The sequence below is a fragment of the Patiria miniata genome, unplaced genomic scaffold, assembly GCF_015706575.1.
Source record: "Patiria miniata isolate m_02_andy unplaced genomic scaffold, ASM1570657v1 HiC_scaffold_4, whole genome shotgun sequence".
In the NCBI taxonomy this organism is placed as follows: domain Eukaryota; kingdom Metazoa; phylum Echinodermata; class Asteroidea; order Valvatida; family Asterinidae; genus Patiria; species Patiria miniata.
The window spans coordinates 11,721,999-11,734,814 of record NW_024037071.1 but is presented as its reverse complement, the minus strand read 5'-3'; the positions used below and the strand labels follow the sequence as shown (position 1 = coordinate 11,734,814).

Below are 12,816 nucleotides of genomic sequence, written 5' to 3'. Positions count from 1 at the left end.
TTCTGGGCGACGGAGGCTGCCGGCGTGATGGGCAGACTAATTAAGCTTTGTTTAGGTTGTCGGTACATAGGTAACTGTTGCGGTTGTACTCCTATTGGGAAATTTTAGTGTGTTTTATTTATACATTATTCAATATTTTCCTTTGACAACTCCGATGTTTATGTACCCAAAATGATTTTAAAAAGACTGTGCACACCGGTGAATCATTTATTATTCATTAGTTAAAGAATAATGTAACCAATTGGGTTAAATAGCGAATGTCTGTTCTGTTTGTGCACTATACAATTGACAAGGCCACTTAAGACAAGCTCGAAAAGATCTCGGAAGTTGCGGCTCGATTGTAGACCGTTGTAGCCTATACATCATGTACATGATGTAAAGGTATGTTCTTAAAATTGAAAAGGATTCCTTTTGCTGAACGTCAGTTGGTGCATGGAACGTGTTTGCATGTGGAACAACCAATTTGTGAGCCCCCATGTGAAAATGATTGACCTCGATCGTGCCCCAATTCCACGACTGCAAAAAAAAATTGGTAGCTGGTAAGTGGAGACCTGAAGTACGTGTTGTTGCGAGGGCTAAAGGGACAAGGTGATTGATTGCCAAAGAAGACATGGCTGGCACAAACCATAGAGCTAGCTCTATTTCCCACAGTGGTCTTAGAAATAGATTGAGTACCAATGGCTGCATTACAAAAATGTACACATCGAATCATTGCTCTTTGGATAATATTTTCTAATCTTAAAAATGATTAATATAAATTTAACTCTTATAAAAAAAACACACCATGGTTCGAAAATAACATCGGTTACGTGGAACTGGAAGTAAAATTTATCAGATTTTCGCAAAAGGTATTAAAAAACAGAAGAGCAAAATAAAGGCTCTGCGCATTTGCAATTAAATTGCTCCAGAGCAAGGAACATAGATAATGGTTATGACGCAACACACAGATGCGACGGTCGCGAAAGTCCATCACCGTTTCGGTGATCACATTAAATGCCTCTTTGGCGTTCCTGTTTCGCCAAAAGCGGCATTTAATCGGTGATGGACTTTCGCAATTGGTTATCAAAGCTGCGATGACCAGTCTTGTCCATCACCGATCGCGTAAGTCCATCACCGCTCGTGAATATACATCACCAGTAAAAGTCCATCACCGGTCGCGAAAGTCCATTACCGATCGTGAATATGCATCACCGATTGCAAAAGTGTATCACCGATTCGATAATCACATTAAATGCCTCTTTGGCGTTCCATACTCACCTATAGTTAGCTGTGCAAGCACTGTAATGTGTATTCTTACACTGCTTTGATTATGCAATAATATATGAGCTAACAGCCAAGGTATGTCTCTGAGTATAAATTATTTTATCTTTGAAGGATAAAATATATCAGCACAGGTGAATAATAGTATAGATTTGCTGTCCACATCGGGAACTCGTCACATTGTCAACTACCCCAGCTACTGCTACTTTTTCAACATTACATCGGGATCCACACAGACTGGCACAAAGGGCACATTCGATTGCCAAAGTGCCAAGAACCACCATCAACAACAACAATTTTATGATTAAATTCACAGTATGTTACAGATTATCAAACTGACCATCTCCCAAAGAGGTAAAACAAATCAGTGAGGTCTACTACCGGTAATTATGAACAAAATATTAAACTGCCTGAAAATAAACTTTTAGATCATCCGGTGTCATAATAAATAATTACTCCTATCAACAGAAAAATGCATTGTTTAAATATGTATAATTAAATAACAGTGTAAAAAAAAAAATTACACAACAAATTTCAGAAAGATGTCAAGTTTGTTGCAGTGTTTCTTAAACCCCATTGCAAATTGCAAAGTTATTATATGTCACATATAAATGGGTAATAATGTTGATGAAAGAGGGCGATATAAAGAGGGCCTTAAAGTTTTACACGTCTGGAGGCATCATCTTTAATTTGGACCGCATAGATTTAGGAGAGTACTGAAATGCCCATTCTTGAGTTGCCTATAATTTGTTCTACTTCTTTTATTCTAGATTGCAGCAGTTTCCCAGCAACGGTTTGATGAAAGTAGGGCAGTGAACAGCCGCACCATTTCACTTCATATGATGGTACTGCCAAAGAGATGTGTTAAGTTGAACAGATCAATGCAAAACCAGCACAGAGGTATAAATTTCATTTTTTATCAATACATTTTTTGTAGAGTACAGGATTCCAAGGGCATCAATCCCTTCTAAAAATGGGGGGGGGGGGGGGGGGGGGCAAACAATTTGTGTATTTCCTGAAAGATTCATTTACATGAATTGGGATCCACTCATTTCTTTCTGGATGAAACAGTTCACAAGCTTCATTTGGCAATTTAATGAGTCAGATCTTTTCATCCATTGTGCAAAAAATAATTTCCATCACACATGATTCAATCTTGTGTTTTCTTTATAGTGGGTTTAATTAATTAACTGTTTTGTATACAACGGACTGTTTTTGTTTTTGTAATTTTTTTTCCAACTCATTTTCCATAGGATAAACACATATTTTCATTCTGGAGCCCTCTTTAACCCTTTTTTCCACATCTGATTGACTTCATACTTACTTAGACAACCATGAGATATCTTGCACTGAAACTTTTTCTCATTTTGCCTTATATCTCCAGAAATGTATGTCCGATTAAATTGAAACTTAGTACACAACTATTCCGGGAAGTGTTACACAGAAAAATGGCAGTCATGTGGTGATGACATTATCACGTGATTTTATTGGAATTAATCGAATTTTTGGACCTTTAATTTATATCTCATGAACTAAAAATCAGAATTGTATGACTCTTGACTCGGACTCGGACTCGAGTCCGACTCGGACTCGAGTCCGACTCGGACTCGAGTCCGACTCGAGTCCCATTTCCTGTGACTCGGACTCGGACTGGAGTCACGATGACAAATGACAAAGGACTCGGACTCGACCCAGAGGACTCTGACTTGGACTTGCACTCGAAACTCAACCAAAAATTACCACAAATCACCTGTGTTTTTTTTCAATAATATAATTACAATTTTTGAAGACGATCCTCTCCTGAGCAAGCGTTAGGCCTATAGTTTGTGCGGTGCAGAAGAAACGCATCTTCATACACAGACGTGTGACTTGCTTGTTTCCGATAATATTGTTTTTTTTTTTCAATTAACGTATTGAAAACATTGTACCCCAGCGTCCACAAGCTTGATATTGCGGAAATGCAAGCTTGATAGTGTTGGGTACCAAATCCTTTCCAGACACTGGTGCCTGACCTAAGTTCATTGAATTAGAGAAAAGCTGTAAAAAAATTTACACTGTGAGGTTTTAGCAGCACCTTTCATTTAGTTTCAATATTTATTGGGTTATTTCACACTTAACGAAAATAGAAGTCTAAAAAAAAAAGATATTTAAAACACCTGAACTTTAAATGCAAAAGTTAGGCCAATACCAGTTTTGTCTGAATTGCCTTCATAACTGTTTCTGCAAATGAACTCCTCATTTCGAGAGAAAATTAGAGAAAAGCTGTGGGGGAAAATGGAAATTTACAGCACCTTGAAATGTTCGTATTTCCAATACTACATCAAAGGTGACTCTGAATCTCTGAATTCCCTAAAATGTACATTTTTCAATACAATGTTAGAGTTGACTCGTGACTCAGACTTGGACTCTACATTTGTGACTCGTGACTTGGACTCAGACTTGACTTAAAAAAGCCGAAGGAGTTGACGCCTCGCAACTGGGAAATTGACAGAGAGTCAACTCCTTCACCTCCCGAATAGGTGTGCCGGGGTACACCCTCAATGTAGCCCTTGGAAAGCCATTGGAACCTACAGGATAATCAGTGAGTGAAATTAGACAAAAAATAAAAATAAAATATCAGTCGATCAGTTGTATCAGTCGATGACGTCATCGTGACGTCATTGTATCGGGTCTGCAGAGTGCGAGCTGTTTCCCCCATGTATGGTGTACATGTCATGATGTCATGATGACGTTTTAAAAAACATGATTTTTTAGAAACAAATCTATGCGAATGTACGATAGTTATGAAATTTGGTGGGTAGGTAGGCAATGGTACAAGTAGTCAAAATCTGCAATGACGTCACGATGACGTCATCGACTGATACCGACTGAGCGACTGATATTTATCCATTTGTTTTCTAATTTCACTCACTGATTATCCTGTAGGTTCCAATGGCTTTCCAAGGGCTACATTGAGGGTGTACCCCGGCACACCTATTCGGGAGGTGAAGGAGTTGACTCTCTGTCAATTTCCCAGTTGCGAGGCGTCAACTCCTTCGGCTTTTTAAGCTCGACTCATCAAGCCACTTCCATAGTGTGCTTCTGGCTCCAGCCACTGCCCTACGGCTAAAAAAGTGGAACATTATTAGAACATCAGCCGATCGGAGTGGAGCTTCCAAGGGAAATCTCTCAAAAATATGGATAATGCCATCTGTGAGTAAGCTAAGACATGACGCACACGTAGAAGTGTTCCCTAAACAAGCAGGGTTTCACCATAACAATGAGCCTTTATGTATATGAACTCAACTGTACTGAACCAGAAGGGCTATAAGAAAATGTGTCATGGACAATAATGTTGTTTCTATTTCAGTTTAATGTAGATGACGCTGCTACTAGTGGACGTTCCACCCTGTCCACTGCTCCAGTTGGTCCTGCTACTAGTGGACGTTCCACCCTGTCCACTGCTCCAGTTGGACCTGCTACTAGTGGACGTTCCACCCTGTCCACTGCTCCAGTTGGTCCTGCTACTAGTGGACGTGCCACCCTGTCCACTGCTCCAGTTGGACCTGCTACTAGTGGACGTGCCACCCTGTCTACTGCTCCAGTTGGTTGTGCTACTAGTGGACCTTCCACTCTGTCCACTGCTCCAGACGGCGCTGCTACTAGTGGACATTCCACCTTGTCCACTGCTCCAGATGGCGCTGCTACTAGAAGACGTTCCACCCTGTCCACTGCTTCGGTTGGTCCTGCTACTAGTGGACGTTCCACCCTGTCCACTGCTTCAGATGGCGCTGCTACTAGTGGACGTTCCACCTTGTCCACTGCTCCAGATGGCGCTGCTACTAGAAGACGTTCCACCCTGTCCACTGCTTCGGTTGGTCCTGCTACTAGTGGACGTTCCACCCTGTCCACTGCTTCAGATGGCGGCGCTGCTACTAGTGGACGTTCCACCCTGTCCACTGCTCCAGTTGGTCCTGCTACTAGTGGACGTTCCACCCTGTCCACTGCTCCAGATGGCGCTGCTACTAGTGGACGTGCCACCTTGTCCACTGCTCCAGTTGGTCCTGCTACTAGTGGAAGTTCCACCCTGTCCACTGCTTCAGTTGGTCCTGCTACTAGTCGACCTTCCACGCTGTACACTGCACCAGTTGGTCCTGCTACTAGTTAGATTCACCTGCTTTGCAACAGTTGGTCTTCCTTCCAACGGTCCGGATGGATGTAATGTAAGATGATGTATCAACACACTTTGTTGTAAATGTAGTAAAAAAAGCTGCGTCGCTGTACCACTTTTCGGGCAAACTCCATTCCAGAAACCGTCCAGAGACTGTCTAGGGGTCTAAGTCATTAAGGTCCAAAATCACAACCTGTATTATAGTATCTTTCCAAAGTCAAATTCACGCTCTGGCCTCCTAACCCAAACCATAAACCAGTGTCCACATTGTGACTGTTTTCACACCTCTCCAAAATCACATCTAGAGTTAAGTTATATACACTATTACTATACCTCATAAATATTCCTGAGGCAGCCAAGGCATTCCATTGGTCCAATTCAGCAAGTCATTGCCATGTGATAGTTCTACTGTTTCCCTGCGTCTTCGATAGGGTGTGTGACGCTCAAAAACCAGGGACGTACTACATGTATCACACCTTTAGCTCGACGAATGCGCTTTCCTTTTGGCACATCAAATGCCGTCTGACGGTGCTCCCTTTGTGGTTTTAACCGAGAAAGAGCTGTTGAAATTTTAGACAAAAAGACGCTAAAAATTTATGAGTTATAGTAAAACAATACATGATTTGAACATGATTTTTCATGGAAATAGTGCGGTGTTAGATTGATTGTTTTGCCTTGGGAGATCCAAATCATCCAACACCTTGGGTCATTAGTTTTCATTAAACATCTCACCCACAGATTCTGTGTCCCAATTGGCCAAGAGCCTGCCACATGGTGCTTTGTAATTTTGCTATCTTTCTGTGCACAGCCAAAAGGACTATACTCTAGCAACCAAAGTACTATTTGGGGCACTGTTTGTGCAAATGCATGCTGTTGTGTGCATTGAGTGTTGTGCGTTCGAACATTTCGTGAAGGGGTGGCTTGAAAGCGAGAAAGATATTTTCACCAATTTCGCAATGAAATAGAGGTTCATTTTTACCATATTGAGATTTAAATAGTTACAGAAATTACAACCAAGCAGAGTCTGTGGGGAAGGTGTTATAAAACAAAATACTGACTGCTTTATGGTAAAACAAGCCAGCTCCCTCGGTGATCCATGGAATGTTCTAGTTTCCATCGATCGGCTTCGCCTTGGACACTGAATATGATTTTGGTTTAACCCGCCAGACAGTTGGTTATGATTTTGGCAAGGTGCTAACAGAGGATGTGGACTTGGAAAGTAGGGACCTCATCCTGGATTTGATTTCTGGCTCGGATACATGACCAAGGCTTGTCGTCACATTTCTGGAAAAATCACTCTCAGGCCATTCAGTGTTAAATGAAATGTTGACTATTTTTTAACTTGCCAACAATGATGGGATTTTGAAGGGCTCAATTTACCCTGAAAATTTCTTCTAAATATTGGAAGATGTTATTTTGCCATGTATTGTGTTGCTGTTGCATTGTACTGTATTTTGCTATTGTAGGGATTGTACAGATAAGACCAAAATTGTTAGTGCAATCCCCACAAAAATTATAGATTGTCCTTACTTCACAATCAACTCTAGATCAATGGAGACCTTCTTGAAATTTTCAAGTAATTTCATTTAAAAATCTGATTAACTATTCACTGTAAAGAGGTTGTTTAAAATTTTCTCAAATCTTTTATTTAATATTTCAGGATGCAAGACTTTACGAAGAATGCGAGCAACGCTGTTCATATGAACGGAGACTGGTCTCTGGAGTGGACTCCTATGTGACAGACAATAAGCCACCGTAAGCTTTGCAGTAGCTATTGATTTCAAACTGTAGGGCTGTAGTTGAAACATAAATTAAGTTCAATCCAATAACGTGTGTGTTAGCGCCATGTGAATTAATCCGTTTTGAGTAGTTTAATTTCCAAAAACTTTAACTTCACAGTTTTAACTTCACGCTCCTGCCAACAGTAGCTCTTTATTTTCAGGAAATTGGCTTGACTCTGTGGTCATACATGTACTTGTCATGAATTAGCAATGAGAACATTTTGCAGTGATCGCTGAAGTGTATGGGCAGTAAAGATAATGTTTGATATTGGACTAAAATGTTAATAAACTGATTACAGTGCACATTCTGGACAATTAAGCAAGTACATGGAAAAAATTATCATAAATTCACCGCAGATAAACACCTTACAAATAATGTGATGATAATGTAATGTTCTTTATGCACACATCACAATGTAGTCTGGGTGCAGAAACTGATATTGAATTAGGTTGACAACATTGAAAAAAAAAAATTATAGGAACAAGTTGGCACTGTCAATGAGACACATGTTTATTCTTGCACCGATTAAAGCCAAGTAAGCAACAAAGTATAAATATTATGTAAAAATGAAAAATATTGAGTTACCTTCGGTAAAAAGCTGACATTTTACAAGGTTGATTGACAACAATACATTTACCTTGAGTGTTGACTAATTTAAATTTTGACCCCTTGTGTTGTCGAAACTTCTTTATAAAAGGAAGTTTCTCTCTCTTTTCAACCCAATAAAGTTATTATTTAATACTGACGCCATTTGCCGACAATTTAGACCCCCCCAAAAAAGTCTCTGGTTTCTGGTATGGAGCTTGCCCAAAAAGTGGTGCGGTGACGCGGCTTTTTTTTTTACCTGTTTTTTTGCTTCAAATGTCGGCTGATGACTGCAAATGGTGCCCCGACTATACTTAGTGCAAATATTATGGAGACTGGAGAGGCCACATAAAGCTTATTCTCGATCATAACCCCATCTAAAAACATGTTAAAATTGTGCAGCAGCAGGATTCCAGTCAAACCAGTGAGTTTGGTGGTTTTGAGACATCATCTTTCATTAAAAAAAAAACTTTTTCATTTTGCCGACGCGCATGCCTACGGTGACGCGCTCGCATACCAGAAACCGGAGACTTTTGGGGGGGGGGGGGGCCTTAGCACTTAGCATCAGGATTTTGCAAAATCTATTTTTCCTTTTTTTTTCAGTCGAGAATCATTAGTTGCAATACTACAGCGACTCAAATGCAGTTTTGAAGAGGATGATAAAATTCAACTCACAGTTGAACGTGACCAGGCTTTGGACACTATGCTGGATATCATCATGAAAGCGATATTCACACCGAGCACACTCATTGGAATTACTTTCCGAGGAGAGGACGGTGTTGACGCAGGAGCATTACGGTCTTCATTTTCTGAAGTGGTAAAATCTCAACTAGGAATTTACCAGTGTTCATTGAACAACCAGATGGCCTGCATCTGCAGCTAAATTGATGAGTGTAAGTACATTAAGGGTTATTTATAACAGACATAATAATCACCTGTAGTGTTCCCTAAAGTTTCAAAAACACACATTACTTTCAATTACTAAAAGTTAGTTTAAAGTGAAAATTTAATTGCTGCTAGACATTTTGCATCTAGACAACTTTCAACATATATTTTCTCCTTGGTAAAAATCAAACTCCAGTTGTTTTTAAAAAAGTACCACTTCAACAATCTACTGTCGCCGCTTTTCAACATTTTTTTCAAATGGAAGGTGTCAAGTTAACAAGAACAGTTGTTTGTCGTTGGCATTGGCTAGTAACTAAATTTTGTGAATAGTTCTTTGATAACTGAACAAACACAATTTCTTTAACTTCAGTGTCATTTGAAACTAAAAAATCCTTGCATTGCTCGAAAAATAGCAAATGAAAAAACCTAACTTTATTTTAAGTGAGAAAATTGAATGGAACTGAATTGAAGTGAAGTGAACTGACTGAACTGAATTGAATAGTCATTTTACTACCTAAATAATCTGATCAATCGTTTGATTTCTGGAGGCATGTGCCTAGTGGTTAGGGTCCGTGACGTAGGAACATACATGTAGCGTCATGGGTTCGAATCCTGCTGTTGGCTACTTGTTGTGACCCTGGACAAGTCACTTTACTCCCACTTGCTTCTCTTCACCCAGGAGTGTAAATGGGTACCTGTGAGGGCACCTGAGGGGAGCTGTGCGCCAAATAGCAGCATAGAGCTGTATACTGTATACTAGCAGGGGTAATTATGATGCACAGCGCCTTGAGCACCTAGTCTTGGGATACATTGTATGTGCTCTTTATAAATACCCATTATCATTATTATTATTATTGTTATTTCTATGCAGCACTTGAATCGGAGCAATATGAAGCTGTTGGCAGGCTTATTGGCTATCTACTGGCAGAGGGCAGTGTTCTTCCTAATGTACTAGCCCCAGTCACCTTTGCTTTACTTGCCTATAGTGCAAAGAAAGTGATTTTGTGATGTCACAGACCACAGCCAGAGGATGTTGCTATATGAGGTGAATACATGTTATGTTGTTCAGACAAGTAAGTTAGTTTACAGTGACACCATTAAAGACCTCCTTCTTTGGGAAAATTTTGAGAACCAGAGGGTTTCAATGATTAGGCCAAAAAAAGAATAGTTCTGCTTCCGGTTACCCGACTGACCCTATTTTTAGGCTGCGACCCTAAAATTTTTATCGGCAATTCCAAAAAAAAATATAAAAAAATGATTGAATAAATAAAAATAAAAACCTTATGTCTTGTCTGTCTTCACAAAATACCTCTCAACAACCCTTTTGCATAAAAAAATGCTTGTATTTATTGTTTTCTTACTTACATTCGCTATTTTCAAAAGAAACCTCCGTTATTTTACAAATTCGCTTCGCGATTCAACTACTTCGCAATTCGATGTCTATAATCACGTGCGTAATAAGCGCAATGCGGCGACGACTGGTTCCCGCCGCGCCGCGCAGGGGCCAATGATGAAAATGCAGTAACTAGTCTGTGCACGGCTATGCGATCGATAGCGCTAGCATAGCTATGCAGGCGCAGGCACGTGCTCTGTCAACTGGTCGGATTCGACATCGTAAAAATGCCAAGAAAGACATCGTAAAAATGCCAAAAAACACTGATGGAGAAAGAACATTTTTGCAAGTTAATTCACAGATTTGATCTAGCTTGTCTGTGTATGTGTATTTCCGTGTTCAAGAGTTCATTTTGAGATCGCACTACTCGTATTTGGAGTGATACAATGCAGCGTGTTTCCCGAAATGTTCGACCCGTTGGCCGCGGGCACATGTACATGTACAGTGCATCACACACTTCGGAGTTTTGGCCAGCTCCCCTTCTTGACTAGCGTTGTGCATATGGTGCGAACGACCTAAATTTTCCACAAATTTTTTTATGAATTATCGAACGTAAATATATTGACAATAATTAAGGTAGGTTTTATTCACTTTTTGTGGCCATTTTGTGTATAGCTTTCGTAGTGCAATGGAAATAGTTCAGGCTAAAACTTCGCATATAATTGAATACCCCATTCAATCTGCATAAAAAAAATTGGCAAAAAAAAAAAATTCCGACCGACCGACCCTATTTTGAAAGGCATGTAATCGGAAGCAGAACTATTCTTTTTTTGGCCTTAGAACTATATGCTCTGGCTGTCGTCAGGAGAATGAAGGATCCAATGATGTTGCAAAGTTATCAGTTGGATTCCAACATGAGGCGTGAGATGGTAACCTCATATCATTGTTGGAATCCCTCAGTCTCCTAATAGAGAAAGAAAAGAAAAAAAGAAGAAAAACCTAAAACAATACAATCTAATGGTACCCCAACCCCACCCGAGCCCCCCCCCCCCCAAATAAATAAGCATCAAGTTCTGTTTAAGGTTAATCTGGCCGATCTGTCTGTTGCACATTAATCTGACTGCTTTTTTTCAAAGACATGTATAGTGAAATGGACCAAAAATTAGAGACAATGATAAGCTATTTTGACTGAAGCACTTAAAAACTTGAATGGTTTGTTTCAATTTCAGATCAATCAGGCCAATACAAAGCAGCAGTTGTTGCATGTCATAGAAGAGCACAGCATGTTGCTGACATTGGCAGGTTGTGGCTCTTGCACACTGAACAAGCAGCTGCTAGAAAAGCATCTGACTCATTTCTTTGTTGTTGATTCAAAGCATCGTGCATTTGAACAGTGAGTACCCCATGATAATTCACTGTGTATGCATATGATGTCCCCTTCATCCACCAGATACATCATCATACTAAAGGGAACAGCCACAGCTGACATTAGAAATGAACTGAAACAATGACATCAAAAAATCCATTAAGCCTGCAAATATGAGTTTTCCAGCGGTTGTTCGCATACAATAATTTAAACCACCTCGACTATTTTCAACTATAGCTCTCAAAACTTCCACATTTCCATTAAATTACTATTTGCTTTATGTAACAATGTTCATAAACAAGTGCAAACCTGACAATCTAGTCCCTTTACCTGAGGGTAATTAGTGGGAAAAAAAAAGTGTCCCTTCAATTCACAAGTGGATAAAAATTTCTTCAGCCATTGTTATAATGAGACAAAAAGTCCAGAGGTGGAGCACAGGATAAGCACCATTCATAGATCAGTGGCTATATGAAGAGGAAAGGTGTAATCACCCTTCCCGTTTTTCTCAACACACCTGCTCCCCCCCCAAGGATCTAGAAGGGGCGCTTTTGACATGGCTCCACCATGGGACTTTTTGGTCTCAATAGGATCATTGTCTGTAGAAGTTTCAGTCATTTATGATCGGGCGTGAAATTAGTACTAACCTGCTAGCCAAATGCTAGTCAAAACAGCAGCGGGCCAGTCACATTATTCCTTAAGTAGCTCTATATACAAATGTAATAGGTTTTTCTTTTAAATGTGAGAACGTTTACTTGTAACCCCCCCCCACACACCACCTTTTGAAATAGTTGCCATGGTCTTGTAATGGCAACTTTTTGTTGGCTTAACTTTTAAATCAGTTTCTCTGATAAATTTCAATGTCTATTCAAAGGTTCATGCTTACATAACAACTTCCTGACTTTTACCCAAAAAAATTGGACTTGGATTGAAAATTCTAGTTTGGAAACATAATGAATTGACTACCCAATCGTTATGTGAAGCATACATTGACAAGCCCTCAAATTAACATTTCATGTGCAGGCATCCACTTTAGAAAATGTTGTTAGGACTTGAAAGCAGGCTCGAAAAGTATTGCTCCCTGGGCTGCTGTGGACATGTTGATAACTTTTCAACCCAATAATGATAACCTTTTCTCTCTCAGGATGAGGAAAGGACTGCAGTGGGGCGCTGATATTAGAAGACATCATGGCCAATCCTAAGAGGATGGCAGATGCCCTAGTTTACACACCCCACTTCACTGGACGCATCATGTCTGCTGGCGTTGATGGATGTTCACTTTTCCTCTGACATTCAGAGGAGGAAGAAGGAGGAAAAAGTCATGACTGTCTTGGAGATGTACCTCCATGACTTAGAAGGTAATTTTTCAGTTTGAAATTGCAGGTTTTTAGATACGTCCGAACATAATATTTATGCTGAAGTCATATTTTAAGGGCCAAAGCAAGGCTCTAGGCAGTA

At 40.0% G+C, this 12,816-nt stretch overlaps 1 protein-coding gene and 1 long non-coding RNA gene across 2 annotated transcripts; both read left to right on the top strand.

Annotated features, from left to right (window-relative positions):
• Nucleotides 1–2,051: 2,051 nt before the first annotated feature.
• On the top strand, nucleotides 2,052–8,660 carry LOC119740126. The gene is made up of 4 exons (XM_038215331.1): nucleotides 2,052–2,160; nucleotides 4,610–5,462; nucleotides 7,071–7,165; nucleotides 8,381–8,660. The coding sequence occupies exons 2-4, from the start codon at nucleotides 4,620–4,622 to the stop codon at nucleotides 8,658–8,660; spliced, it is 1,218 nt and encodes a 405-aa protein (XP_038071259.1). The 5' UTR covers nucleotides 2,052–2,160; nucleotides 4,610–4,619.
• Nucleotides 8,661–9,429: 769 nt separating this feature from the next.
• On the top strand, nucleotides 9,430–12,525 carry LOC119740028. The gene is made up of 3 exons (XR_005272645.1): nucleotides 9,430–9,707; nucleotides 11,225–11,388; nucleotides 12,503–12,525. It is a non-coding gene; the product is annotated as an uncharacterized LOC119740028 (long non-coding RNA).
• Nucleotides 12,526–12,816: the final 291 nt, after the last annotated feature.